The sequence below is a fragment of the Pelodiscus sinensis genome, chromosome 20 (genome assembly GCF_052426305.1).
Source record: "Pelodiscus sinensis isolate ZL-2025 chromosome 20, ASM5242630v1, whole genome shotgun sequence".
Classification (NCBI taxonomy): Eukaryota; Metazoa; Chordata; order Testudines; family Trionychidae; genus Pelodiscus; species Pelodiscus sinensis.
Genome location: NC_143071.1, coordinates 4,069,052 through 4,096,948, shown reverse-complemented (window position 1 = coordinate 4,096,948; position 27,897 = coordinate 4,069,052). Strand labels below are relative to the sequence as shown.

Sequence of the window (27,897 nt, the reverse complement as noted above, 5' to 3'; positions counted from 1 at the left end):
AAAGAGCCCTTCCCTCAGGCAGGGAGGAAGGTGCAGGGGCCTCTCGGGACCCCAGGCCTCACTGTGCAGCCCGGGGGAGCGCCCCAGAGGCAAGGGGAGCCTGGGCAGCCTCAACCCACGGCCCAGGCACAGATACGCTCGTCCCCACAGGGCCCCGGCACCGAGCACAGGCAGGCTCCAGATCTCCCCAGCCTGGCTGTCCGTGGGCTCCGGCCTGGGCTGCCGGAGAGCCCGCCCCTTACCCAGCACGGCGAGGAAGGCGCCCCGGGCCACGGCGGGCACGCTGCTGCTGCGCAGCACGGCCTCGCACTCGTAGTAGCCGCTGTCGCCCAGCGAGGGGGTGAGGATGGTGAGCCGGCGGTTGTAGTCGCTCAGCCCGCTGGCCAGCGGCACCCCGTCCTTCTTCCACACGATGTGCAGCTTCATCAGCGGCCTGGGGGCGAGGCGGGCATGGCAGAGCTGCCTCGGACACGGCCCCGGCCCCCCGCCCGCCCCACGGGGCACTGCCATGGAGGAGTCTCTGGACATGGCCACGGCGGGCTACCTGCCCCACATGCCCTCGTCACTGGGCTGTCTCCTGCCCCCCAGCGGGAGGTGGGTTCGGAGCCATCTCCGCACTGCACCCCTCAAACCGCCTCCTGCTCCGCGGGTCTGGGTCCCAGCCAGGCACGCCTCCCTCGCCATGGGGCAGCGCCCCCTAGACCAGGACACTGAGGGGCCTTCAGAGCCAGCCCCACCCTTGGGCACATGCTCTGCATCTTGAGCCAGCTGCCCATGCCAGCAGGGCTCCTCAGGCAGCACAGACGGTGGGCACCACTGGCGTCGCGATGCCAGGAACCCAACCCCACGCCTCGGCCAGGCTTAGAGGAGCCTGCTCAGGATCTGCCCCATGCAGGGGCCCTGGCGAGGCCTCCGACAGGAGCCCAGCCCCAGCCACCCACCTGGCGTTGGCCACGCACTCCATGGTCACTTCCGAGGTGCCGGCCACCACGCTGGTGTTCCTGGGTGGGATGATGATGGTGGGAGCGATGGGATCAGCCGGGCCGCCGACATCTAAGGGGAGCCAATGGCAGAGCACACGCTTAGCAAAGCACCCGCCTCCTCGGCTGGTGGGCGAGCCTCCCACAAGAGCAGGGCGTGAGGCCACGCCCCAGCTCTGAGCACTAGTGAGCCGGGGTGGTCTGAGTCGCACGCTGCCAGCCCTGTGGGTGTGAGCACTAGTGAGCCGGGGTGGTCAGTCGCACGCTGCCAGCCCTGTGGGTGTGAGCACTAGTGAGCCGGGGTGGTCTGAGTCGCACGCTGCCAGCCCTGTGGGTGTGAGCACTAGTGAGCCGGGGCGGTCAGTCGCACACTGCCAGCCCTGTGGGTGTGAGCACTAGTGAGCCGGGGTGGTCAGAGTTGCACGCTGCCAGCCCTGTGGGTGCGAGCACTAGTGAGCCGGGGTGGTCAGTCGCACACTGCCAGCCCTGTGGGTGTGAGCACTAGTGAGCCGGGGTGGTCAGTTGCATGCTGCCAGCCCTGTGGGTGTGAGCACTAGTGAGCCAGGGTGGTCAGAGTTGCACGCTGCCAGCCCTGTGGGTGCGAGCACTAGTGAGCCGGGGTGGTCAGTCGCACGCTGCCAGCCCTGTGGGTGTGAGCACTAGTGAGCCGGGGTGGTCAGAGTTGCACGCTGCCAGCCCTGTGGGTGCGAGCACTAGTGAGCCGGGGTGGTCAGTTGCACGCTGCCAGCCCTGTGGGTGTGAGCACTAGTGAGCCGGGGTGGTCAGTCGCACACTGCCAGCCCTGTGGGTGTGAGCACTAGTGAGCCGGGGTGATCAGCGTTGCACGCTGCCAGCCCTGTGGGTGTGAGCACTAGTGAGCCGGGGTGCTCAGTATTGCACGCTGCCAGCCCTGTGGGTGCAGGCCCCCACCTGCTCTCCGTCACGACCTAGCCGTGATCAGGGATGCAAGGGGCGCTTTAGCTGAGTGCCGGCTATCCCCGTTGGGACGGGGTTCGGGGGTCCTGCGATCCGCCCTCCCGCACGGTCCCGACTAGCCCTGAAGGGCGCCGGGAATCCCCCCACTCACCCCCTGCCACGGCCCCCCGCCCCGGGTAATCTTGGCAGCCGCGCACGGCGTCGGCGGGGGAGGAGGGAGCGGGGACGTGTAGAAGGCAAAATGATTGCAGCCATAAAAAACCCTCATGTAGGCGCTGTAAAAAGTGATGGGCGGGAAAGCTGCTGATCTAGCCGAATGCATAACCAGGGCCTCGGCGTTGTTATTTACACGGAGAGACGCCCGGTGCAGCACGACGGATTAACGACCTGCCAGACCCAGCAGGGCCGATAAAGCCCGACAAGGGAAGCCATAAAGCGGCCGCGGCGCGCAGGCCGGGGGGAGGGAGCAAAGGGGGGTGATTTGTGCCAAGCCATGGCCCGGCGGGAAAGCAAGGGCTGCGGGTCAGGAGGGAGGGGCCCCGGCGGGCACTGGGGTGCAGAGCCCCGGACGGGCCTGGCCGAGTTGGGGAGCTGCAGGGCACAGCCCCGGTGCACTCGTGCCTGGGGAGTTCCTGTCCTGTGCAGAGTCCCCAGAGCTTCTCCCATTCCCCGGGGTCCGGACCGGGGCTGGACGGTGCTGAGGCCAGGGCAGCCCTGGGCCCCGGGGGCCTGTGGCAGAGGGAGGCGTCTGGGGAGCAGGCTGGGCTGCCGATATAATTAGTGCCGGCCGCCTCCTGCAGCATGGCCCAAAGAGCCGAAATAAATTTCAAGGAGGCTGAGCTGTTAAGTCAGCAAGAAGCTGACGCCTCCGACGAGATTTACTGCAAATTAAATGTGGGTCTGAGCCAACGGGCGCGTCTGGCCAGAAGCCAGACACTGGGGGGACCCTCCTGGGCGGGGCAATTCCCTCAGAGAACAGAGGGCGCAGGCTGCACCCCCCCGCTCAGGGTCCCGGAAAGGCTGGCATGTGTTCTGCCGCTGGCTGCTCCCCCAGTGTCCCTGGGACCACAGAGCCATTTACACTCCCTGCCCCCAGGCAGTTCTGGGTAACGCCAGGCTGAGCATGCAGAGCTGTCACCTTCCTCTCATTCAACACAGAGGGGAGGGAGTGCACCCCCACCCTTCTGTGCACACCTGCCCGCCTGTGTACACCTACCCAGCTGTGCACACGTGCCCTTCTGTGGACACCTACCCGCCCGCATACACGTGCCCTGTGCACATTTACCCATCCTTCTGTGCACACAAGCCTGTCCATGCACACATGCCCTTCTGTGCACACTTTTCTGCCCGTGCACACCTACCCGCCCACGTACACATGCCCTTCTGTGCACACTTACCTGCCCTTCTGTGCACATAAGTCTGTCCATGCGCACATTCCCTTCTGTGCACACTTTTCTGCCCATGCACACCTACCCACCCGTGTGCACCTGCCTTTCTCTGCACACATGCCCTTCTGTGCACACTCACTTGCCTGTGCACACCTACCCATCTATGCACACGTGCCCGTCTGTGCACACCCACCCTTCTGTGCACACCTATCTGCCCGTGCACATGCGTCTTTCTGTGCACACATGCACTTCTGTGTATTCCTGTCCACCCGTGCACACCTGACCACCCATGCACACCCACCTGTCAGTGCACAAACGCCCTCCTATGCACACATGCTCACCAGTGCACACCTGCCCACTCACGCACACACACACCTGTGCACACGCACCCGCTGGTGCACACAAAAGCTACCCAGGTGGCATCCCAGCAGCTCCTCGCCTCTCCGCTCTCTCAGGCTGCTCACGCAGCACACTGCACTGAGTCTGGCGTTGCAGGTTTGGCCCTGGGACCATGCACCAGGTGGCCCAGAGCCGGCAGGACACGTATATTCTCCCTGGGATTCCTGGGCTGAGGAACACGCCCCTGGGGCAGCCTCCAGAAGCTCCCAGAGCCCCCGGCTCCCTTTCCACCCCCCCACACCCTCAGAGCCCAACACTTACTCTCCACGGTGAGCGTGATGGGCTGGCTGGTCTTGTTATCCCCGTTCTTGTCGTTCACGGCCTGCACGTAGTACCGGCCCGCGTCGGGCGCCACCGTCGACAGGATGACCAGGGTGTTCTCCAGCGTGATGGCTCTGCCGGGGGCAGCGCAGAGGAGACAGGGTGAGACGCGCGAACCCGCCGAGGGGAACAGAGCTGGGGAGAGAGGGATCTTCGGCCCAGGGCTAGTTTTGGCTCTTCTCCAGGGAGGGGCCCAGTGGACATTCGGCTCCCGAGCTCGGTGCCGTCGGGGGGGACAGGAGCTCGCGTTCCAGCTCTGACGTGGTTCACACGCTCCCATCGCGAGTGTCGCTGAAAGGCCACAGCGGGCACCGAGAGCGGCGCAGGGAGCCACAAAGGAACAAGCCCACCAAAGCCTTGATTTTGGGCAGAGTGCCGAATGCACACAATGGCTCCCGTCCGTCTTTACGGTACCCGGTGCCTAAGTACGGGGGGAGGGGGCCAGCCGATCGGATACTTGTCGATTAATAGAGTTTTCTTTTTTTACCCAGGGATCTAATCGGCTGGAAGCATAAAATGGTTCGCGGGAGATATTTTGCCATTAAATATGAGATAAAGGAGTTTTATCGCCTCAATCCTGCTTTGCAAATAGAAAAGAGACCAGTTCAATTCCCACATAATGTGGGTTACAAATTCAATTCCAGCTCGCCGCGGCTGTCAGAGCCCTGTGCCGCTGCCACCGCGGTGCGGGCATGTGTCCGTAGGTGTGTGCGTGTGTCACTGCACTGGCGTGTCTCCCGGGGCGTGGGAGAGCAGGTGTGTCTCTCTGATCCGGAGAGGGGGGTACAGGTGTGTGCCCGTGGGAATGTGAAACGCACCAGGGGAGCACGTGCCTACTCGAGCAGCTGGTCTGCAGGAGAAGTTACAAGCCTCCTACCGCTGCCAGTGAGTGGAGGTACTCCATTAGTGAAAACAGCAGGCAGTCAAGGTAGGGGTGGGAAACTTTTTTTTGGTCAGGAGCCACTGACCCACAGAAAAAAAGCAGTCGGGACCCACCCACAAACAAACCAAAAAAAAACCGACAAGCAAAACATCTCCCTACTCACCTGATCCCCCAGTGAGAAGCAAAAGACCCTCGACACAAAGCAAACCAACCCCACCCGTAACTCCTCGCATGCCAGCCCTGCAGAGGTGGGTGGCACCAGGTTTGCTCTCTGCCCCTTTGTGGGGGGACCAAGACTCGGGCCTTCTAGCCCGAAGCACAGAGACTTGCTGTGGGCCAGATCCAGCCTGCAGATTCCTCACAGGCTTTGGAGTTCAAACCCCAGGGCTGCCTGAAGCAGAGGGGCTGTTTCACAGGCCTACACGGGTGTGCCCAGGTTCATCTGCATACCCCATAGGGGTGTATCTTAGAGAGCGATTACACACATGCATGACTATAGCATGCGATACGGGTGTGCACATTTAAACGTGCCTTGTACAGGCATATGTCCGAGGCTATGAGCCCTTTTGCTAGTACCTTTGTGTGTGTGTAACCACCACAGGGTGGATTTGAACCTGGGACCTCTGGAGCTTAGTATAGGAGCCTCTACCCTTTGAGCTAAAAGCCAGCTGGCGCCCAGGCCTGGCCTTATCTGTTGCTGTGGTCTAGGTGTCACTGCATGGGACAGTGAACCACACGAGGGCTATGTCTGCACTCGCGGCTACTTGTGCAAGTATGGCCGTTCTTGCGCAAGAATCCGCAGAGCGTCTGCACTGCCCGCCTGCTCTTGCGCAAGGAAATTTACAGTACGGCGTGGTAAGAGGGGGCTCCTTGCGCAGGAGGGCAGTGTGAACGCTGGGCAGGGATTTCTTGCGCAAGAGAGCGTCCACACTGCCATGGGCGCTCTTGCGCAAAAGCACAGCTCGCACATGGCAGTGTGGACGTTTTCTTGCACAAGAGTTCTTGCACAAGAACACTCGTGCAAGATGTTCTTGCGCAAGAAGCCGCGCGTGTAGACATAGCCGAGGTGTGTGAGTTACACACGTGCGAGTACATTCGAGAGGTATGTAGGCAAGCAGATAGGAGGCTGAGGTGAGATCAATCTAGGCTAAGGACTAAGCCAGGGGGAAATTCATGCCTCTCTATGAATGTATCTGTCTGTGTGGGGAGACAGAGTCATTTCCCCCGCAGACTAGTCCAGCCTGTGTGAGTTGCAGCATTTCCTCTCTCCTATTTTGTTTGGCTCCCTCTTTTTTTTTTTTTAATTCGTTTTCTCAATGATAAACAAAACCATTCGCTTGTCAAGTCTATCTCCGGCTCCTAATGTGATGCGCCGGCGACATCTGGTAAGCATCTTTAATGCTAGTTTAACAAGGACAAATCCAGGCGTGTTCCGTTCGTGTTCTCCCATTAGGTGAACGTGGTGAAGTTGGGATGGATTCTCTCCTGTCAACAGCGCCGCTAATGTCTCTGCCTCCCTGCAGTCGGGCCGGCGGGAGGGGGGGATTGCGGCTCCTGACACGTGGCTGAAAGGCTGAGAGAGACGGCCAAAGTACCATACCGCAGCCTCACGATAGCGATGATCCAGCAGGCTGTCCCAGCCCAAACTCAAATAGCCTGACCCACAGCTTAGCACAATCTAGGGGTGCAGGTACACCCCCCCCCCGGCTCTGCCCCCTTCTGTGGTCCCACTACCCCTTGAGGTTTCAGAATGAAGATGAACGCGGCCTCTCGGAGCTATGGGAGCCGGCTCTCTGCAAACGCAGGCAACAACAGTCATGGCCGGTTCACATTGTCGTGGTTTTTGTGGCATGCAGGAAAGCTAGAAAAACTGAGAGGGTCTTAAATGAAAGCTGGGGTGAGAGTTCACTTTGCATCTCCCGGGCCTACGATGCCCGTCATTTAAACCAGCCCTTGGCCCAAGCAACCCGGCCACGCAGGACAAGTTTGCTGCGCCAGCGTGACCCCGGTGCCACACGCTGGGAGGCAGCGTCAGGTCACGGCTTAGCAGCGGCCGCGTGTCTTAAGGCTGGCGTGGCACCGGGGTGGCAGGCCCGGGGTAATCTGAGAGTTGTGTTAACCTCCGTGCCAGCAGGCGAGACGCATGACCCCACAAAACCTCAGGAGAGGTGCCCTTGGGTGACCAGCCTGCTGGCCTACGGAGAGCGCGGGCCAATTCTTCCAGCTTGGGGCTGCTGGAGAGAGCAGCAGCCTTTGCAGTCAGGGTGGGAAGGGAAGTCAAGTCTATGGAGCCGCCAGAGCTGAGAATCCCACCCAATGGCAGAAGGCGACTGGGCCTTGATGCATGCTGGGATGGGCTACTCCGAAGGCACTGGGGGCCTGGGACTTAGATTTGCAGAGCTCTGGGAAACCAAGCGCGACAGAGATTTTGAGGTCAAAGGGATGTGGCTCCAGTTAACATGATTATCCCCTTCCCTTTGCCTCTGTACAAGGAGAAGAACCAGCACTCCACAGGTCCGTCAGCAGGGGGCGCTCTTTGCTCCCAAATAGTTTTGGAGCAACGCTCTGACACGCCACTAGGAGGCGCTGTGCTGCTGGAGGTGCTGCAGATGGTGGTTAGTGTGTTGGACCGGTTCTGTTCTGCTCTGGGCTCCCCCTGGAGAGTTCGGCTCCTTCGCCGTATTCCCCAGCGCCTGCCGCGTGGCTGCTTGCTGTCCCGGGAGGGGTGTGTGTGCCAGGACGGCTCTAAGAACAGACTCGAAAGCCCCGAGTGGATCCCGGGGATGAGAGGGGTTCTGGGAACGTAAGGACAATGATGGCCGGGCAGTGACTGTACGGAGCAGCCTGGGGTCCCCAGCAGGTGGCTGGGTCTGACCTGCTCACTGCTTTTCAAGGAAATGAACCCTTCAGGTGCCTCACGGGAAAGAGTCGATTCGTCCGTGTCCCGCAGGCAGACAATGCAAGACTTAGCGCCAGCTGCTCTCAGGCCGGCTCCACCCCACTGGCTCCAGCGCTCAGGGCCGTGAAGCGTCCCACGCCCGGCGCGCCGTAGTGTGGACGCTCTAGGTCGGTGGAATTCTTCCATCCACAGAGCTGCCGCCGCTGCTCGGGGAGCTGGGTTAGCCACGCGTCTACGCGACGGCGGCCCGGCGAACGTGCTGCCGCTGTGCCAGTGTGGGGGAGGCGTAGCACTGCTCCGCTGGGGGATGTCTCTCGTGTGCTACCCCTCCACAGGTAACCGATCCAGACCGGAAATCATGGGCGGTCGGTAATGTAGGCAAGGGAAGACACAGCCTTCCCAAAGCTGCCTACACGCCCGACCGCCGAAGGCGGCGGTGCAGCAGGTGGGCGGGGTTTGACTCCAGGGGCGGAGCCTCAGGCGGAAGGGGCGGGGCAGGGCTGGGGTTTGCCTCCAGCTGGGCTCTCCCTCGCCGCCCATGCTGCCAGTAGAACGGCGACACTGAATGTCCCTCCGAGAGTGGCACGGTGCAGGTGCCATTTGGAAGCGGGGCAGGAGTGGGGGGTACCTGGCGAGCCACCGAGGGCCAAGCCCCTATGATGCCCAGGGCACTAAAGGGTGGCAAGAGGAGAAGTCTCTGCTGTCTGGATGTGAGCCGTCACCTACGTCCCTGCCAGCCCGTGCTAAATAAATGAAGAGCTGCGTCTCCTCGTTATCCATTGTTGCCATGGGTACGTTTCCTCCCTCTCCCTGCTCTCCGAGACAGGATTCTGGAGTTAGTTAGTTAGTTAGCGGAGCTCCTGCAGCCGCCTGATAATTTAATTAGGGGACACAAGCGAATCAATCCCAAATAAATAAGCGAATAAACAAGGCCACCCCCGGCTGCTCTGTCACAGCGTGGGCAGGACACGGCCCGTGGGTCGATAAGCGGCTGCTAATCACCACTCGGGGGCAGAAAGCTAAATTTCCCGGTCAGATAGCGGGCTCCCAGGGCTGGTGGCAACATGCCACCCTGGCTTGTCCCTGCCAGCCCGATAGCATTCATCAGATCCATATCTCCGCCGCGCAGACGCCAGCCGATCCGCTCTCAGGGACCCCTTTGAACTCCGCCATGAATATTAATCGGCGGTAATTGCCTGGAGCCGGGTGATGGAGCGGGCGTTTAATAGAATCAGCACGGCGCCCGGGGAGGAGGCGGGGGGCTGGGAACGCTCCCAGCCAGGGTGGGTTTGCAGGCTGGCTCCTCGGTGGGCCGTTCGCCACGTGCCGGAGCATCGACTCCCCCAGAGGGCGTGCGCCACGCGGGGTCCCCGGAGGCGATGGGGGAGGCGCGCAGGGATTCTATGGCTCCTGGCGTGCAGCCGGCAGGGGGGAGTGACGCTAGACGGGTCGACGGGGAAGAGGAGGCCCAGCGTGCCCCCCACATGCCCTGTGGGAGGGGGCCGAGTGAGCGGTGCCCTCATGCCAGTCAAGCCCTGGAGGAGAAGCTGCTTTCAGGCCCGGTTGTGTTGTGGTCCGGGGGGGCCGTGCTCACCACTGGGGTGTGAGCAGCCGGCGGGGAGGTCCCCTTGGGCAGACGGGGGGCTCTGTCACGGGTTATTGATTTAGGGGAGCCTCTGCCTGAATGGATCATGCTCCCCCCCCCACCACAAGCCCCAAACTTTCACCCCGTCCCGTTGCAGGTGGTGTCGCTGGCGCACCATGGCAACGGCCTTTGGCCCCACCCCACTCCCAGGTACCCCGCCGGGGCCGGGACCGACTCACATGCGGCTGCTGGGGGGGATTTTCCGGCCGTCCCGGAACCAGGTGACCTGTGGCTGGGGGAAGCTGGCGATGCGTGGGGCGCGGATGACGGCCGCTTCGCCGTGCGACACGCTCTGGTGCGCCTCGCTCTCCTCGAAGCTGCCCATGTCTGGAAAACAAACAGAGACCGAGGCATGAGGGCAGGGAGCCGGCACGGTGCGCTCGGAGCCCAGTGCCGGAGCGAAGGGCGCCTGTCTCCGTGCTGTAGTGTGGGTCTACTCCTTGCCCTCCTCCTGAGCAGGAACAACATGACTGTCCGGGTGCCCATGCTGCCTGGGCCAGCACGAGCCTCACTGCTCAGCTGCCTGGCTCGCTCCGGCGGACATAGTGGCTCTTCGTCTCCTCCTCGTGGCAGGGCTAGTTCTGCTCTGCCACAACCTTGGCCACGGTTCGGCTACTGCTGTGCTGAGACCACCGCCGGCCATGCTGACCCATCCTGTCCAGCTGCCTCCTTATGCCCCCACCCCCACCTGTTGCATCCATCTTGTGTCTTTCACGTTCACCGGCAAGGCCTGATTTCGCTACCCAGTTCCAGAGCGAGGCTGCAACACTGGAATTCAGCTACAGATTTGACACCGTCGCCCTGGGCGTAAACAAAGACACAAACTGGCTGGCACATTACAAAGCCAGTTTCTCCTGCCATTCTCATCTGTGTTTCCCCATCCAAAGCGATGACTGGGACACAGCCAGCCCACTTAATTAGTCTCATTATCACGGGTCCTACAATTGACAGGCACTTCTGCTGTTGCATATTTATCTCTTGGTTTCTGTTCTTTCTACTCCAACGCATCTGAGGAAGTGGCTTCTGCCCACGAAAGCTCGTGAGTTCTATATATGTTGGTCTTCAAAACTACTCGTTGTTTTTACAATTAGGGTGCAGCCATACTGCACCCGTGGCTCGAAATACGCTACGCAATTTGAGCTGTGCAAATTGCGTAGCTTATTTCCAGTTCATTTCAAAATGGCTTCTTTCAAACTTTGGCGCTGTCCACGCAGCACTGATTTCGAAATAAAGCGCTCTTCCGAAATGTCCCTTCCTCCTCGTGGAATGAGGTTTCCAGGGTCGCCAGAATAGCGAGCCCGCTATATTTCGAAATAACGGGCACGTTCAAAAGACACGGAATGGGTATTTCACGATACGGGAGGTATCCTAAAATAGCGCTGCAGCGTAGACGTAGCCTTACAAACTAACAGGGCTGCTCCCGAGCCTTTTTTTTTTCTGGGTTTGTACAGCGCCCAGCACGCTGGGGGCCAGGTTCAGGCCTGGGGCTTCCAGGGGCCACAAAGAAATAGCATATGGGGGGGCTCTGATTGGCCTCCCGCCACCACACAATGGACCTCGTGCTTCAATCCAAGCCGAAGATGACCCATCCATGCCCCCTCCATCTTGCCCACAGGGGCCATCTTGAAAAGCAACAGGTAGGCCGAGCTGAAGAGAGAAAGGTTCCAGACCCTACGTGGATAACCCTCGAGGAAGTTGACGGGGCCAAGAGAAGCAGGAGGAAAGGCCAGCGGTGCGCATGGTTCGCGACAACTCACGCCCTTGGCATTGCGGGCAAGGTCGGCGTCTCATTCCTCCTCCTTATTGCTCCGCCATTTGCTTGCTGGAAGTTTATCGCAGTTAAAAAAAAAAAAAAAACAGGAATAAACTAGGGCGTGTGAGGAAGGGGGAGGGAAGGGGAGATATTTTATTGACTTCTCTTAATTGCTGTAATTAAAAACATGTAAAGAATCTTTTTTTAACGACTTTGCCATTATCATTAGTTGTTAGCGCAGCTGCCTTATTAATTTCTCATTAGCTTCTTGATTTGTCATCGCTCTTCGGGAGCCGGGCCGGCGGGGATCGGGCTGGCGCCAGGTTTGGGGGTGGCAGGGGGGTGGGATGGGGCTCCCATTCAAACGAGCGAAGGAGAAAGCCAATCGCTCAGCCCTGGGGTGAAATGGCAACTGGGGAGGGTCCCGGTGCAAACTCCGACCCCCGAGTCCTGGCCCGTTTTCACGCTACGCTGCAAAGGCCGATCAGGGGGCTCGTGTTGTTCTGACGCGGCTTGGCCCTGTGCGGACACCTTCACGCCAGACGAGACGCCGAGGCACACGCGGGGCCTGGCTCGGGCAGATTCAGCCGTTCATGACGTGGCCCAGAGAGTCCTCGCACTGCGGAGGATGGGCCACGTGTCGGAGGAGCCCAGGAAAACTGGCCGGGCTCTGCCGGTTCTTTTCGAGTCCCAGATTTTTAAGGGTAGAAGGGCACAGGGAGGCCATCTGAGACCGGGGTTCGTCAACGTCATTGCCCCGCGATCCTCTTCGGACAACAAAATCACGGCACAACCCCAGGAGAGGGATCTGAAGCCTGAATTGGACCGAGCCCCATCACCACGGGCTGGGGGACCACAGTCCGAGTCCCGCCACCCCCGGCAGGATGGGTCAAAGCAGAAGCCCAAGGGCTTCAGTCCCAGGCAGGCAGCTGGTAAACTGAGTCACGATGCCCAGAGCTGATGGCCCCTTTAAGCCTGCGTGGTGGTCATCGGGCTTTGATTTCAGCCTCAGGAGCCCTCAAGTCTAAACCAGACCTGGTGACCAAAGTTCCCTCTAATTGCTTCCACCCATGAGAGCAGGAGCCGGTTGCCTCCGGCGCTGTATTTAGCCATCCTAGGAGATGGCCCCTCGATACCTGAACAGATGAGAAAGGATCGGTATCCCCCGGTAAATGAGGCGGGAAGAGTGAAGCGACTTGCCCAAGGGCTCACAGGGAGGCTGTGGCAGGGTGCTGCCCTGAACCCCGATCCCTGGAGTCATAGAGGAGAGGTTGCCCTTCCCTTCTAGCAGAGCCTCTAATTCACCCTTCTGCCGGCAGGGAGCAGAGAGGCTGCCACCCAGCCGGGGTGCACAGCAGGGGCAGGTGACCGGATGGTGAAAAGAGTAATGTGCTGTGCAGCCTCCATCTTACTAGCCCGCTGGTGGTGAATCATAGGTTCTGCCCAGAGCACGGGCCAGGCTTTGTTCCTATGTGGCTGACCACGACGCCCCTACCCAAGAGGGCCCCGATCGAGAGGAGGCCGGCCCGCCCAGGTGTAGGTTGCCAGGTGTCTGGTTTTCGCCCGGACAGTCCGTTATTTCTGGCCCCTGCCCAATTAAAAACAAACAAAAAAACCCGGAAAATACTTTCGTCTCCTCGTTGGCAGCTGGGGCGGGATCCCAGCCTCGCGGGGGTCGCACCTGAAAGCCGCTAGGGAGGGGCCACTCCGTGTGTGGGGCTCATGTCCGGGGGGCCGGCGTCATCCCCACAGGCCTGCGCAGGGAGGAAGCTGGCAGAACCAGACACGGAAGAGAAGCGGAAAGAACAGCGGTGGGGCCGGGGGAGACAAACATTCAAGGACAGGACCCCCCGGATGTGGTCAGTGGGAGGGTGCCTTTTGCTCCAGCGTTCCCCTTCCAGTCCCCGCTGGCTGTGTAGCTGCCGGACGAGAGGCAGCTCAGTGAATTAGAACAAGCCACCCAGCTCCTACTGCTGGGTCCTGGCCCCAGGCTTTCATCCCAGCGCTGAGCGAGGGAGGTTGAAAGAGCTTCGGCACCATGGGACGCGACAGGCTCTTGGCATCCCTGCTTGATCAGCCCCCTGCCCGCCGGGGCGCTCTGCCCCACGGTGCGGCACCCCCCTACCCGTTTGGACAGCACCATGCCCAGCGAGGAACCCCTTCTTCCAGCTCCGTCAGCCTCGGCCACCCCTCCCTTTTCACTCTTCCCAGCCACGTCTGCCTCTGCCCCTCTCCCAGGCTGAGTTAGGTCAGCCAATCCTGGGCGCACGGCTGGCGCTGGGTCCCTGCCTTCCGCGTGAACCCCCAAAACAACCCTCCAGTCCAGCCGAGAGGGGCTGTGCCGGCCTGGGGCCTGGCCCGGCTGCCTGGTGTCCGTACACTGCCCGTCCCTCACTCCATGTCTGTGCAGCGCCTGGCACAACAGGGTGCCGGCCTGGGTCGGGGCCCGCCTCTGGGCCCATCGCTTCCCCTCGCCCCTTTGCTCCCAGTTTTCCCTGTCTCTTCGGCGGAGGCCGGCCGGCGCTCCCGCGCCTCTCGCCAGCCTGAAATCCATCATCTTCCCTCCAGCCTTTCCCGCTCTTTAGGGCGTCTGCAGCTGCCTCGCTGCTGATTTATGCGGGCGCCGCTGCCCGCACCAGTGTTTGCATTTGCTTTCCATAATGATTACAAACGCTGTTTGCTTTAGGTGCTGGTCCAAGGCTCCCCATGGGAGCGGGTTCCTCTTGCCGGGGCGGGAGGGGGGAGTTTACTCCTGAGTGGAGCCGGGAGGATGGTGGCTTGCGAGAGGAGTGGTGTAAACTGCCTTCGCTCTGTCAAAACCCCTCAGTCCTGGCCCATGCCCTGGGGCTTCCCACCCCCCAGATCTGCTGATCCCCTCCTACAGGTCTGGAAACCCCTCACCCCTCCGCCAGCGCCCCCCAGTCATGGCTCGGTTGCAGGGAATTCCAAGCCCAGCGGGGTGGCGGGGGGTGCACGGCTCAGAAGACGCCTTTCCAGTGTGAATTGCCTCGTGTCCCCATGTGCTGCCGGTTGGCCGGGCTTCATCCGCTCCTCATGCCCTCTCCTGCGCCCTGACCCACAGAACGCATTTGGGCCGTCGGCGCGTTGGGTCACCTCGCTGCCCCTCCCCCCCAAAATTTTCCAGCCGGGTCCAGGATCTCCCCCCCCTTCCTCCCCCGCGTGAAGCTTTTATTGGGTTGAAAATGGAGCACGGATGGCTACCCCGAGCCAGCCGCATCGGCTGCACGGAGCCTCTGTCCAGTGGACATGACGGGGAGGAGCTACAGATTAAGGCAAGCCCCAGCCCCGCCCCTTTCCGCCTGAGGCCCGCCCCTGGAACCAAGCCCCGCCCACCTCCAGCCTGTTCCTTCCTGGCCACCTGGACCGCTGGGGCTGCCGTGTTCTCGCCCTCCCTGGCAGCCGGGGAGTCAGGCTCCCATGCCGTGGCCCCAGCCTTCTTGGCAGCTGTGGTGCGTAGGCAATTTTGGGAAGGCAGAGCCTTCCCTTGCCTATATTACCAGCCGCCCATGCTGCAGAGGAATTTACCCAGAGAACTGCAAGCCCCGGGCAGCACTGCTCCCAAAGGGCTGCCCATGCGGACCTGAGACTGGACAGTCCTTGGGGCAGGGACTCTTTGCTGTTCTGTGCTGATACAGCACGTAGCACCGAGGGGCCCCAGCCTTGGTCAGGCGCTACCGGCAGAACCCTAATTTAGAACAATGACACCCACCCGCCGTGGGCCGGGAAGGTCGTCTGAGCCCGGCTGGGCATTCAGGGCACCCCGGCTGCTGAGACTAAGACCCCCCCAACGGAGCCATGAGGAGAGTGCCACTTACATGCCACCTGTACTTCCGTCTGCCTTTGCAAGAGGGCCCCCATCCGATTGCGGACGATGCAGCGGTAGACGCCGGCATGGGTGCGGTCCAGTGAGGTGATCATGTACCTGACGGGGAGAGAGAGGTGACTAAGTTGATAGAGACACACTGAGAGAAAACACCCATCGGAGACTACGTGAGTTCCTGCTCCCTTTCCAGCATGACCGATATCCACATCGCCCTCGGCACTTACTGACTCATGTGCAATCACCTCCCCAAGGACCCGTTCCCTTCTCCAAAGCCACAACCACAAACTTTGCAACCCGCCAGACAGCTGGAGGAATGGAGCGGGGGAAGGAAATAGAGATAAGCCAGAGAAACGGTCCGAGGGAAATAGGCTGAAGTTCTATTTGGACAAATGCAAAGTGCTCCACTTAGGAAGGAACAATCCGTGTCTCCCACACAGAATGAGAAGTGACTGTCTAGGAAGGAGCCCTGCAGAAAGGGATTTTGGGGGTATAGTGGACCACAAGCTAATTATGAGTCAATCGCGTGACACCGCTGCAAAAAAATGCAAACATGACTCTGGGAGGCATTCACAGGATTGTTGTGAGCAAGACACGAGAAGTCATTCTTCTCCTCGGCTGTGCACCGGTTAGGCCTCGGTTGGAGGATTGTGTCCCGTTCTGGGCCCCACATTTCAAGAAAGACTTGGAGAAATTGGAGAAGGTCCAGAGAAGAGCAACAAAAATGATGAGAGGTTTAGAAAACAGGAGCGATGAGGGAAGACTGAGAGAACTGGGCTTGGTTAGTTTAGAAAAGAGAAGATTAAGAGGGGACATGAGAGCCGCTTTCAAGTACCTAAAAGGGTGTTACAAAGAGGAGGGAAAAAATGGTTCTCCTTGGCCTCTGAGGATAGGCCAAGAAGCAATGGGCTTCAATTGCAGCAAGGGAGGTTGAGGGAAAACTTCCTCACTGTCAGGGTGGTGAAACACTGGAATAAATTGCCTACGAAGGTTGTTTAATCTCCATCACTGGGGATATTTAAGAGCAGGTTGGACAGACACCTGTCAGGAATGATCTAGACGGAGCTTGGTCCTGCCGTGAGGGCAGGGGGCTGGACTCGATGACCGCTCGAGGTCCCTTCCAGTTCTAGTGTTCTATGAACTCTACATCCCCCTGCTGGCAGCAAATGGAATTACGAGAACACTGCCTGCAGGATACATTTGCATTTTTTACCCATGATGCTCCTTGGAGGATAGGCTGACCAATGGTTATTAGCCAAGGTGCGCAGGGACGCAAGCCCATGCTGTGGGGGGGTCCCTACACCTCTGGCTGCCAGGCGCTGAGACTGGGTAATCAGGGACAGATCAGTCAATAAACTGTCCAGCTCTGTTGGTTCCTTCCGAAGCATCTGGGACCGGTCACTGTCAGAAGACAGGATATTGGGCTAGATGGACCCAACACACGTACTGTCTGTAGGAGTTGCTGACCCCATGCTCTGCCCCAGGCCCTGCCCCTCCCCAAAACACACTCCACTTTTCCTCCTCCCTCTCCCTCCACTGTCTTCTACATGCTGCTGAACAGCTGGTCCCCAGCAGGCAGGAGGTGCTGGGGGGGCAGGAGCGGATGGAAGGGGCTGTCCATGCCACTGGTGCCTACGTGACCCAGTATGGCCTTTCTTCACAGCCATGCTGTTTCCTGTGCTCTCACACAGCTCTGGTAGTGCGCATGCCTTTAAAAACCAACCATGCCAAGGGAGGGACGGGGGAAACCTCTTGCTGCGGCCTGGGTGTAGGGTTCGGCCCTCTCTCTGAGCAGGAAACAACGCTGAGGACGCGTTTCTGCCAGGAGAACCAAGCAGCGGTCACCAGCGGCGGGGGTGGGGGGATGGAGGGGGTGCCCAGGGGTGCCAGGCTGTCAAAGGCAGAAGCGTTTAGAACTCCTGACCTTTGCAGTCAATCTCTGAGCTTCGCAGAGGCCAAACCGATGCCCCGCAAAGCGCTGCTCCGAGCCGCAAGTGCCCGGCTGTGCAGCGCTGCCTGAGAGAGGACGCTGCGTCCTTTCGGTCTATTCTGTGCCGTGGGGAAGGAGACCCCTGGGCCCCACTGACCCCAGGAGGGAAGGGGATTGGGTTCAGGACTCCCCCCCCCCCACGTGCTTTCCCCCTTTGCTGGAAGGGGATTGGGTTCAGGACTCCCCCCCCCCCCCACGTGCTTTCCCCCTTTGCTGCTATGCCATTAATGGCCTCTCTGTCCCCACATCTGCCATTCAGCATGGCAGGAGCATTGGGGGCTTGTGTGGGCCCCTGGCCTGGGGGATTCTCACTTGGGGGTCACTGCTGGGAACCGGTGTCACTGGTCAATGCATCACACCGGACCCCCGGGCACCTGCTTACAGGGGGGCTGTCTCTGCAAACGACTCTGTTCTGCCCCCTTGCTGAGGGCCCCAGGTAAGGAAATGACCCCCCGACCCACCCGGCATGAGCGGGCGGAGCGGAGCCGTTAGCTAGGCTCTCCTCGGCCAGCGTCTCTCGGGGCCTGTTTATTACATTTGTGCTTTCACTGGGACTTGACTTCCAATTTTCAAAGGAGGCTTTTTTGCTTCTACATAAGAACGGCCAGACTGGGTCAGACCAAAGGCCCATCTAGCCCAGTGTCCTGTCCAGCTAGCCCATTAAGTGATCCCTCCCCTGTCACCCATTCCTGGCTTCTGGCAAGCAGAGGGTAGGGACACCATCTTTGTCCATCCTGGCTAATAGCCGTTGAGGGACCTAACCTCCATGAATCTATCTAGCTCTTTTTTGAACCCTGTGAAAGTCCTGAACTTCACCACATCCTCTGGCAAGGAGTTCCACAGGTTGGCTGTGCATTGCATGAACTTCTTTTTCTTTGTTGACTAACCGGAGTGTTGGAGCATAAGCTTTCGTGGGCAAAGACCCACTTCGTCAGATGCATGGAGTGGAAATTTCCAGGGGCAGGCATAAATATGCAGGCCAGAGTCAGGCTGGAGATGACGAGGTGGATCCAATCAAGGAGGATGAGGCCCAGATTCAGACTAACACGGCTACCCCTCTGATACTTTTTCTTTGTTTTAAGCCTGCTACTTATTAATATTAATATGTTTTAAGGAAAACAAATTCTAATCGTTATAATCCTTTTTTTAGAACAAACAGGGTTAGGAGGGATTTCATAAGCAATGCAGCGTTGGCTGGTTATATTTATTATTTTGCTTTTCTCTGAAACATCAGTAATTGGCTATTTCTGAATGAGGAATATGAACCGTGGCAAGGTCAGTGGGTATAATTAGGTATTACAAATCATATATGTTTCTATAACTAATAAGATTAACTCTCATTTCCTTTCTTATTGTCGATGGTGAAACTGTTCACACGCAGGTTAAATAATCGTGAATTAAAAGGGGAAACCCCGATATTAGCAATTAACAATTCTAGCTGCCTCTTTTACTCTGCAGTTCAGCCCCTGAGGCATTTTTTGGCCCCCTTAGTGGGGGGGGGGGGGGTCTACATTTCGTTTGAGCCTCAATTAAGGTGTGAATGATCTCCTTGCAGCTTGCAGGCTTTTCACTCTGGCGACTGCTCCTTTTGATGGCCATCTAACCAGCATCCTCATTTGCATGGCATTCCCCTTGTGAAGTTCAATGCTACTTCACTGGGTTTCTTTGGCACGGTCCTCTGTGTGGAGTTGGTACATTTCATTGCCTTATGGTCACTCTTACCAGCGGTTTTCACCTCCTGGACACTAGTGTGACACATGGGACTAAATGAAGAACTGTCTCTCCCCCTCTGCTTCTCCCCTTGTGCCTTGTTGCTCCAAGGCACAGTCATTTAAGGTACGTCTAAACTACATGGCTCCGTCGACGGAGCCATGTAGATTTGTTTGTTCGGCAAAGGGAAATGAAGCCGCGATTTAAATAATCGCGGCTTCATTTCAATTTAAATGGCTGCTGCGCTGAGCCGACAAACAGCTGGTCAGCTGTTTGTTGGCTCAGCGCGCTAGTCTGGACGCTCCCCTGCCGACATGAAAGGCCTTTATCGACCACCCCGGTAAACCTCATCCTACAAGCAGGGGCAGATGACTGTTTTGTGGGGCCCCGGGCAGTGTAACTCCGCGGGGCCCCCCCTTTGCCACGGCGCATGCGCCGGGCTTTTTTAAGCGCGGGGCCCGGGGCGACCGCCCCGTTCGCCCTGCCCTATATCCGCCCCTGCCTACAAGGCATAATGGGGAGGTCAATAAAGGGCTTTCAGGTCGGCATGGGAGTGTCCAGATTAGCGTGCTGAGCAGACAAACAGCTGATCAGCTGTTTGCCGGCTCAGCGCGGCAGCCATTTAAATTTAAATGAAGCCGCGATTATTTAAATTGCGGCTTCATTTCCCTTTGCCAGTCACCCTAATCTACATGGCTCCATCAATGGAGCCATGTATTTTAGACACACCCTAATAGTGATTAGAAATGTTATCTCTGCATCCCACCCTGAAGGAGAGACAATAGGGGGAAGAGTTGAAATGCCCCATTATTTTCTGCCTTTGTAGCCTCCCTGAGAGTCAATCTGTGGAACTCCTTGCCAGAGGATGTTGTGAAGGCCAGGACTTTAACAGGGTTCAAAAGAGACCTAGGTAAATTCATGGAGGTTAGGTGCATCAATGGCTATTGGCCAGGATGGGTAGGAATGGTGTCCCCAGCCTCTGTTTGTCTGGAAATGGATGACAGGGGACGGATGACATGGTCTGTTCCCTCCCGCTGGAGCCCCTGGCATCGGCCACTGTCAGCGGACAGGACACGGGGATAGATGGACCTTTGCTCTGACCCAATCTGGCCATTCCTTCGTTCTTAATCCCCATCACGCTCCTGGTCAGGCAGGCGGGTGACAAGCCTGGCTCCTCACACGTGGAATTTCTATCTGTCTAGATGCTGCGGGGCAGTTCGACTCCTTCCCGATTTTGACTCTGACTCAGTGCGTCTTTCCCACCCAGCGCCACTCCCCCAGCGACGCCACTTCCTCGGCCACTCTCACCCCTTTTGTACCCGGGTTCGACCGCGTCTCACACACTAGCCCCGTCCCACCAAGTTTCCGCTGCACCCACAGCTTCGTTCCGTGCCAGGCGGTCTAGTTCCCCTGTCTTAGGAGTTCGACTCCAGCTTTTGTACAGGTCGCGCCTGCAGCCAAGGACTCCTGTGCAGACGGAGTCCCGGCCCCTCTGCTGAGGCAGCCAGGAGAAACAAGACCCCCGTGGCTCAAGGCTCAAGTCAAACGCAGCGGGAACCGCCGAAGAGCCAAGTGCTGCTTGGCCGGCGACGTTCTTCCTCGCCTGCTCACGCCCAGGGCAAGCGAGTGGTCACGGGGTTCTGCCTTTGCTGTCAGAGCATTTGCTAATGCAGAGCAGCCCGATCCCGTTGCTTTCTCGGCGTGGCCGTTGCTGGGACCTGATACAGCCCCCCAGCATGATCCAAAGGGAAACCTCGCCTGCTCCGGAGCAGCCAGCATCTTCCCCCAGGGACAGCCTGGCCTCCCTGCTCTCGTCAGGAGAGGAGCCCAGGGCCAAAGCCAGTTGGCTCAGCTCAAGGAGCAACACTGACGGGCATCACCCAAACGAGCTCCAGGCCCTGAAACCCCACGGCCGCCTCCAGCGAACTCTGCCCTTTGCCTGCTCCTGGGCTGAGCCGCTGCCCGTCCTCGAAACTCTTCGCTGCTCACTTCCAGACTGCGCTGGCAGCATGGCACTCTGGCCCTACGCCGGGGCTGGACTTCAGAGACTGGGTGCAACAGCGGGGCCAGCCGCTCCCAGGAGGGGGAGCAGGACCGGCCCGCCCGGCACGGTTCTGGAGTCTGGACTGTGCTGCACGTCAAACCGCTTATCATCCCCGCCACCTGTGGCTGCTGCTCTTATCTCTCCCTCCAGCCTCAGACGATGATTAGGAGATAAAATAAACGCACATCGGCTCATTCGGGCACGCACCGTTAACCCTTCCAGCCCGGTCCCCTTTCCCCAGCTTGGAATGGGGCTCCAAGTTCCCCCGGTATTTAATATTCAACCCCCTCCCCTCTATTTAATCATATGGGAATTACAGGGCCCCTGCTCCACGGCACGCTTGGGGCATGTCTACACGAGGAAACTCTTTCGAAATAACTAAATTCCACTTCGCTCCCGGTTTAACAAATTCGAACCGCGGGGAATCCTCGAAATGAATCCAAGACAGGCTCCGCTAATGTGGATGTGCTACCTCGACTCAGACCCCCGAAGCACGGGGCAGTAACTAGCTCGAATGACTCTGGGGATCTTTATTTCGAAATAGCGGCACCGGCGTGTCCACACTGCCGCTCTTTCGAAATAGCTACCTTGGAATGAGCGTTACTCTCGAGGAAAGCAGGAGGGCAGATTCTGATTTAAGTGGTTTGTTATTTTGAAACTAGCCAATTAGCCCATCATAAGACGGATTTTTAGGTCTCTCCTCCACGTCAGTCTTCTTTCCTGAGCCTCCAGTCTCTCGCTCGGTCTCTCTCTCTCCTCCTCCTCCTCCTGCCTCCCCCCCTCTCTCTCAGCTCTCCTCTGCCTCCTGCCTCTTTCTCTCTCTCTCCTCCTCCTACTGCCTTCCCCTCTCTCTCTCAGCTCTCCTCTGCCTCCTGCCTTTCTCTCTCTCTCTTTCTCTTCTCCTCCCCGTCCTGCCTCTCACTCGGGGGACCGTGGAGCCCAAACCGTCACTTGCGCCATTTGCTCCCATGTGGCAGCCCGGCTGAACGGCGCAGAAGTCAGCCTAGCGCCACGGCGGGAAACGAAGGGGGGGGGGCGGTGACGTTCACGGCCAGGGGGTGGGGCCTGCAACATTGTCACGCCGCACGTCACCGCCCCGCCCCCCTTCGCCTCCCGCCGTGGCGCTTGGCTGACTTCTGCACTGCTCAGCCAGGCCGCCACGGGGGAGCAAGAGGTGCAAGCGGCCGTATGGGCCCCGCACGGGCCGCCCAGAGGGAACAGCCGGCATTTCAGCAACAGCGCCCCCCAGAGGGAACAGCCAGCATTTCAGCAACAGCGCCCCCCAGAGGGAACAGCCAGCATTTCAGCTACAGCGCCCCCCAGAGGGAACAGCCAGCATTTCAGGCAACAGCGCCCCCCAGAGGGAACAGCCAGCATTTCAGCAACAGCGCCCCCCAGAGGGAACAGCCAGCATTTCAGCAACAGCGCCCCCCAGAGGGAACAGCCAGCATTCCAGCAACAGCGCCCCCCAGAGGGAACAGCCAGCATTTCAGCTACAGCGCCCCCCAGAGGGAACAGCCAGCATTCCAGCAACAGCGCCCCCCAGAGGGAACAGCCAGCATTTCAGCAACAGCGCCCCCCAGAGGGAACAGCCAGCATTTCAGCAACAGCGCCCCCCAGAGGGAACAGCCAGCATTTCAGGCTACAGCGCCCCCCAGAGGGAACAGCCAGCATTTCAGCAACAGCACCCCCCATAGGGAACAGCCAGCATTTCAGCAACAGCGCCCCCCAGAGGGAACAGCCAGCATTCCAGCAACAGCGCCCCACAGAGGGAACAGCCAGCATTCCAGCAACAGCGCCCCCCAGAGGGAACAGCCAGCATTTCGGCGTTACAGACTCTCAGACACTGGGCTACTATATATATGATCGGATGTAGTCGCCTGGACGCACCGCTTACTACTTTGACCTTAGCCGGGTTATTTCAACCAAGTGTAGACCAGGGCTTGCAGCCTGAAGTGTTCAGAGTCTAGACCAGGCAGCAGAGGGACAGATGCAGAGAAAGGGACGTGATTTGCCAAGGTCAGTCGGAGTGCAAACCTAGGAAAAACCCCCGCTGTGCGGGGTCCCAGGCTAGCACGCGACTCACTAGGCCATGCTGCCCCTTTGCTTCAGGCACCTGACCTCGCAGGTTCAAGCAGTACCAGACTGCTTCTGTACGGAGCAGAGAGAAATCAGAGATGTAGGCGAGGAGGAAATAAATATGGAAACCCGAGCCTCGCCCCTGAAATTCAATCAAGTATTACAAAGGGCCGCAGGCTGCTTTCACACGGCTGCGTCTGTCCTTTTGATGCACGGTTTAAATGAAACTTTAATAACAAGACACTAACGGACAGTCACTGCCTTACAGACTGGAACCTGCCACCCAGCCGCCCACCTGCTGCGGGCATCAGCCCTGCCCGTGTCCCCCCCTGCTCCCCTGGCACCCTGACAGGAGCACGAGCTGAACACCTCAGCCCCTGGGCTGCTGCGCTGGGAATTTAATCCGCCCCATGCGGCGGCTGCGGAACAGGAGACGGGAGGTTTTGATGGGACAAAGGAGAAGAGGGGGTTGGAGGTTTTGGTCCAAGGCTGCGCAGAGAGCCCGGCAGGGCTCCGACGACAAGTGGGGGCGAATGGAGTCAGGGGGAGGCTGTTTCACCCCAAAGGGGTCTCAGCAGGCCTTGTCATGCCCTGAGCCACCCACGGGTGCAGCCGTGAGCTGACAGTGCAGGGCAAGTGGGTCAGATTGTGGGGACGGGCGGTGCAAAGCTTCCCGCACCAGCTTCCATGGCGCCCGTCGATTCCAAGCTGCAACATATCTCCCTGCGCTGCTGGTGCATCCCCAGGCTCCCCCCCCCACAGCTCAGCCAGTGCCCCTCACCCCCGACCTGCAGGCCCGGCCATGCCAGCTCCAGACTCCCCCCACACAGCTCAGCCAGTGCCCCTCACCCCCGACCTGCAGCCCCGGCCACGCCAGCTCCAGACTCCCCCCACACAGCTCAGCCAGTGCCCCTCACCCCCGACCCGCAGCCCCGGCCACGCCAGCTCCAGACTCCCCCCACAGCTCAGCCAGTGCCCCTCACCCCCGACCTGGAGCCCCGGCCACGCCAGCTCCAGACTCCCCCCACACAGCTCAGCCAGTGCCCCTCACCCCCGACCTGCAGCCCCGGCCACGCCAGCTCCAGACTCCCCCCACACAGTTCAGCCAGTGCCCCTCACCCCCGACCTGCAGCCCCGGCCACGCCAGCTCCAGACTCCCCCCACGCAGCTCAGCCAGTGCCCCTCACCCCCGACCTGCAGCCCCGGCTACGCCAGCTCCAGACTCCCCCCACACAGCTCAGCCAGTGCCCCTCACCCCCGACCTGCAGCCCCGGCCACGCCAGCTCCAGACTCCCCCCACACAGCTCAGCCAGTGCCCCTCACCCCCGACCTGCAGCCCCGGCCACGCCAGCTCCAGACTCCCCCCACACAGCTCAGCCAGTGCCCCTCACCCCCGACCTGCAGCCCCGGCCACGCCAGCTCCAGACTCCCCCCACACAGCTCAGCCAGTGCCCCTCACCCCCGACCTGCAGCCCCGGCCACGCCAGCTCCAGACTCCCCCCACACAGCTCAGCCAGTGCCCCTCACCCCCGACCTGCAGCCCCGGCCACGCCAGCTCCAGACTCCCCCCACACAGCTCAGCCAGTGCCCCTCACCCCCGACCTGCAGCCCCGGCCACGCCAGCTCCAGACTCCCCCCACACAGCTCAGCCAGTGCCCCTCACCCCCGACCTGCAGCCCCGGCTAGGCCAGCTCCAGACTCCCCCCACACAGTTCAGCCAGTGCCCCTCACCCCCGACCTGCAGCCCCGGCTACGCCAGCTCCAGACTCCCCCCATACAGCTCAGCCAGTGCCCCTCACCCCCGACCTGCAGGCCCAGCTAGGCCAGCTCTGGGTTCCCCCCCACACGCTGCTACTGCGCTGAACTGTGCTCTCGGGGAAATGGAGGCCTTCTGCTCTGCTGAGACCTTGCAAACTCCCGTCACGCAGCGCCACAGCTTAGATGGCTCCCCCCCCCCCTTCCGTCTCGCCACAGCTCCAAAGGAACGCCTGACAAGCCGGGAGGACGCCAGGGCGGCCATGGGCTGCCAACACCAGGCCATCTCCTGTCTGCGCTGCCTGTCTGCTCCGGCCGTGGCAGGCAGCCGGGGATTTGCAGGAACAAGACGAGCGCTGTCCAAGCGTGTCTGAGAGCAGGATCCTTGTATCTTCCATCCCCCGCCGGCTCACGGGGACGGAGCAGGCCGGCAGCTCGGAGCCGGGGCCAGGCGCGGGCCGGCCCGGTGTGCGGGTCGGCACGGGGGCCAGGTGTGCTGCGAGGCCAGCGTCGGCCGGCGTATCTCGGCCCCCTTCTTCAATGCAGGTGGCTGTGCCAGTCACCGCTGCCACCGGCTCCCCGGCCAGCCCCTAGGTGGCAGCACAAGCCCCCCGTTGGGTCGGTACCCTCAGTGGCTGGTCTCATCAAGCGTTTCCTGGCTCTCCCGCAGGGACCTCACCAGAGAGCCGGGCCAGGTGCCCTTCATGTCCTGCCAGTCCCCGGCTTCCTCCCGGCGGCCAAGCATACCTGCGGTCCCAAGCCCCGGTTGTCCCGAATCGTTAGCCTGCGGGAGATCTGGCAGGCCTCACTGTCATGAATCCCAGCCCGGCTCCAGCAGCAGCCCCCGAATGCAGCCACCTCTGGGGTGGAGGTGGGGTTAACCCACTGGCACACAACGCGTTGCACCGGGGCGGCTGGCAGGTTATCAGCTCATATGGGGGGCAGGTCGCTGGATGCTCTGGGCTTGCGCTCCCAGCTGTGACTGCTCCTGCCTGCTCGCCCCTGACTCCTGCTCCAGCCATTAGGCCTGCTTGCCCACGCCCTGCCTAAATGGGGATGTGGGTGAGGGCCATCCGGGGGTGCCTGCCACACCCAGCCCTGGATCTCCAGCGCTCTGCTATGCTCTCTGGGCTGGTGTCCATTGGGCGCTGTATAATTGCCCCACTCCCCACTAACCCCCAACAGGACCCGGTTGTCACTGGTTTCTGCTGGAAACGTCTGACCCAGCCGTCCCTTGCTGGGAGCCAGGTGAGCGGGGCCGGGCGAGCCCCAGGGATGTTCACTGTGGGAAGGTGCCCGGCAGTTTCCAGCACCAGGGCTGGGCACTGCTGGGACAGGGAGACCAGCCAAGGGGTCTGGTCCGAGGTGGGTGACACCTGGCATCGCCCGTGGAGAGATCAGACCTGGGCCTGCCCCCGGTGTGGGCTCCCCTGCTGTCCCCATCCCTGGCCTGACCCCCGAGCACCCGGCTGCCCAGCAAAGCTTCCCGGAGCGGGTCCGGTTCGAAAGACAAAGGCAAAAGAACCGGATCGACCTGGGGCTCGTGCCTGGCTGTGCTGGGAGCGCCCGATGGAGAGAGCCCTGGCGTGTCACTCACACCCGACAGCGACAGAGACCCTGCCTGGCTTTCACTGAGATATTTCCATCCCGCCGCGCTGTCAGGAGCCGACGTGGACGCCAGGAATAATGGGCCGACTCTCCTTGCACCGTCCTCGGCACTAAATCTCACACGTGCTCCCAGCGCCGGCTTCGAGACGCACACCGGCTCACACACACACACATGGAGCCACGGACAGGTACACGCACGTGCGCTCACACCCTCCCCCCCAGCACAGACCCAGGCATGTTCCCTTACACAGACGCGCACACACAGCTGTGTGCTCGCACCCCTGCCCTGCCCTCCCCCGGATCCTCCCCACGCCACCCCCCCGGGAAGGGAGGGGAGGCCAAGGCCCGGCAGGACTGTGGGAACAGTGGACGCACAGGCTGGCAGTGCCGGGGGAAGTAATACAATGCGGGAACCATGCACGGAGCGTGGCAGAGTGGGTGCCTCCCTGCCGAGTCACACAGGGGCAGCTGGGTCAGACAAGTGTGGGTCTGGTGGGGGGAGGCAGCCGAGTACCCTGTAAGCTGAGCACTCGCGGGGCCACCCGGGAGAGATTCAAATGCCTCCCAGATGATTAGCAGAGCGCCCCCAACCAGCACCATGTGTTTCTAGGTGTGGTGCACATCTGCCCACGCTTTGGTGCACAACACAAAATTTATTCTGCACAGGGAAATGGAAACCCTTCGAGGGAACACTGCTGGGCCGGGGCTTGCAGAGGACTCTGTGTCCTGGTGGAAATTATACAGGGTGCCCAGAGGTTTGCAGCCACTCTGGGGCCCAGAGCAATGACCCACCCTGCTGAGATGGAGCAAGCAGCTGTAGGAGCTGGGCACAGCCCCAGACAATCCCCACTCCCGGCAGGAAGCTGTCCCCTGCCCTAACCCCTCCCCCCATCAAAAACTCCGTCCTGCAGCTCCTTGGCACAGCAGTGACGTCAGTTCCTGCTCGCTGACCCAGGAGTCCTGGGCCCCCCGCCCTAAGCAGGACACCAGAGCTGCTCCCCTGCTGAGCCCATCCCCCCAGGGCTCTCCGGGCTCGCCCCGAGGCAGCGACGGTGCCCGGGCAGAGGTCCCTGCTCAGCCGCGGGGTGTCGGTGTTGGGGTGGCCCCGGAGGGACGCGCCGAACCGCGCCTGCCCCCCGGGTGACAGCTGGGCACCCCCCCAGGCTGCCAGTCACGGCTGTAGCCCCCTCCCGACACACACGCTCGTGTCCCGAGGGAGCCGGCCGGACTGGCGTGACGCAGGGACCCTAATGCACCAGGCACGGGGGAGCCAGGGAACCCCAAGCGTGTCAGCTGCCCCCCCAATGGCTCCCTGCTCACTTCAGGCTCCCACCGGAGGAGAGTTCTGCTCAGAGAGGCGGAAGGGCTGGCCGCCCCTCCGGGCTTCTCCCTGCACCACGCCCCGCACACCCAGCTCCCACCTGGGTGCCATCCGCCAGGCAGACACGGCCAGACACGCTGCACCCAAAGCGCCGCGCTCCACGAGCCCCCCCCAGCGGGCATGCCTGCCCAATGCCTGCTCCTCTTGGGGCGCGGCCGACAGGGACACAGCGCCCGCACGATGCTGCAAGTGCAGAGAGCAGAGGGCAGGGAAGCTCCCAGCTCTGACACTGTCTCGCGGTGTGACCTGCGGCCACATGCCCGCTGCGTGCCTCAGTTTCCCATC

The 27,897-nt window shown here is 60.6% G+C and overlaps 1 protein-coding gene across 3 annotated transcripts in view; it reads right to left on the bottom strand.

The window, feature by feature from the left end:
• The window catches only part of SDK2 (sidekick cell adhesion molecule 2), a 181,258-nt gene that overhangs the window by 47,785 nt on the left and 105,576 nt on the right, over window positions 1-27,897 (bottom strand). For 2 of the 3 annotated variants that reach the window (XM_075904030.2, XM_075904029.2), the window contains exons 3-7: window positions 15,041-15,147; window positions 9,631-9,778; window positions 3,965-4,098; window positions 942-1,053; window positions 243-433 (exon numbers count right to left, since the gene is read on the bottom strand). In XM_075904030.2, the coding sequence (XP_075760145.2) occupies window positions 243-433; window positions 942-1,053; window positions 3,965-4,098; window positions 9,631-9,778; window positions 15,041-15,147 (692 nt within the window). The remainder of the gene's footprint in view (window positions 1-242; window positions 434-941; window positions 1,054-3,964; window positions 4,099-9,630; window positions 9,779-15,040; window positions 15,148-27,897) is intronic. The other variant, XM_075904031.2, reaches the window with a different exon arrangement.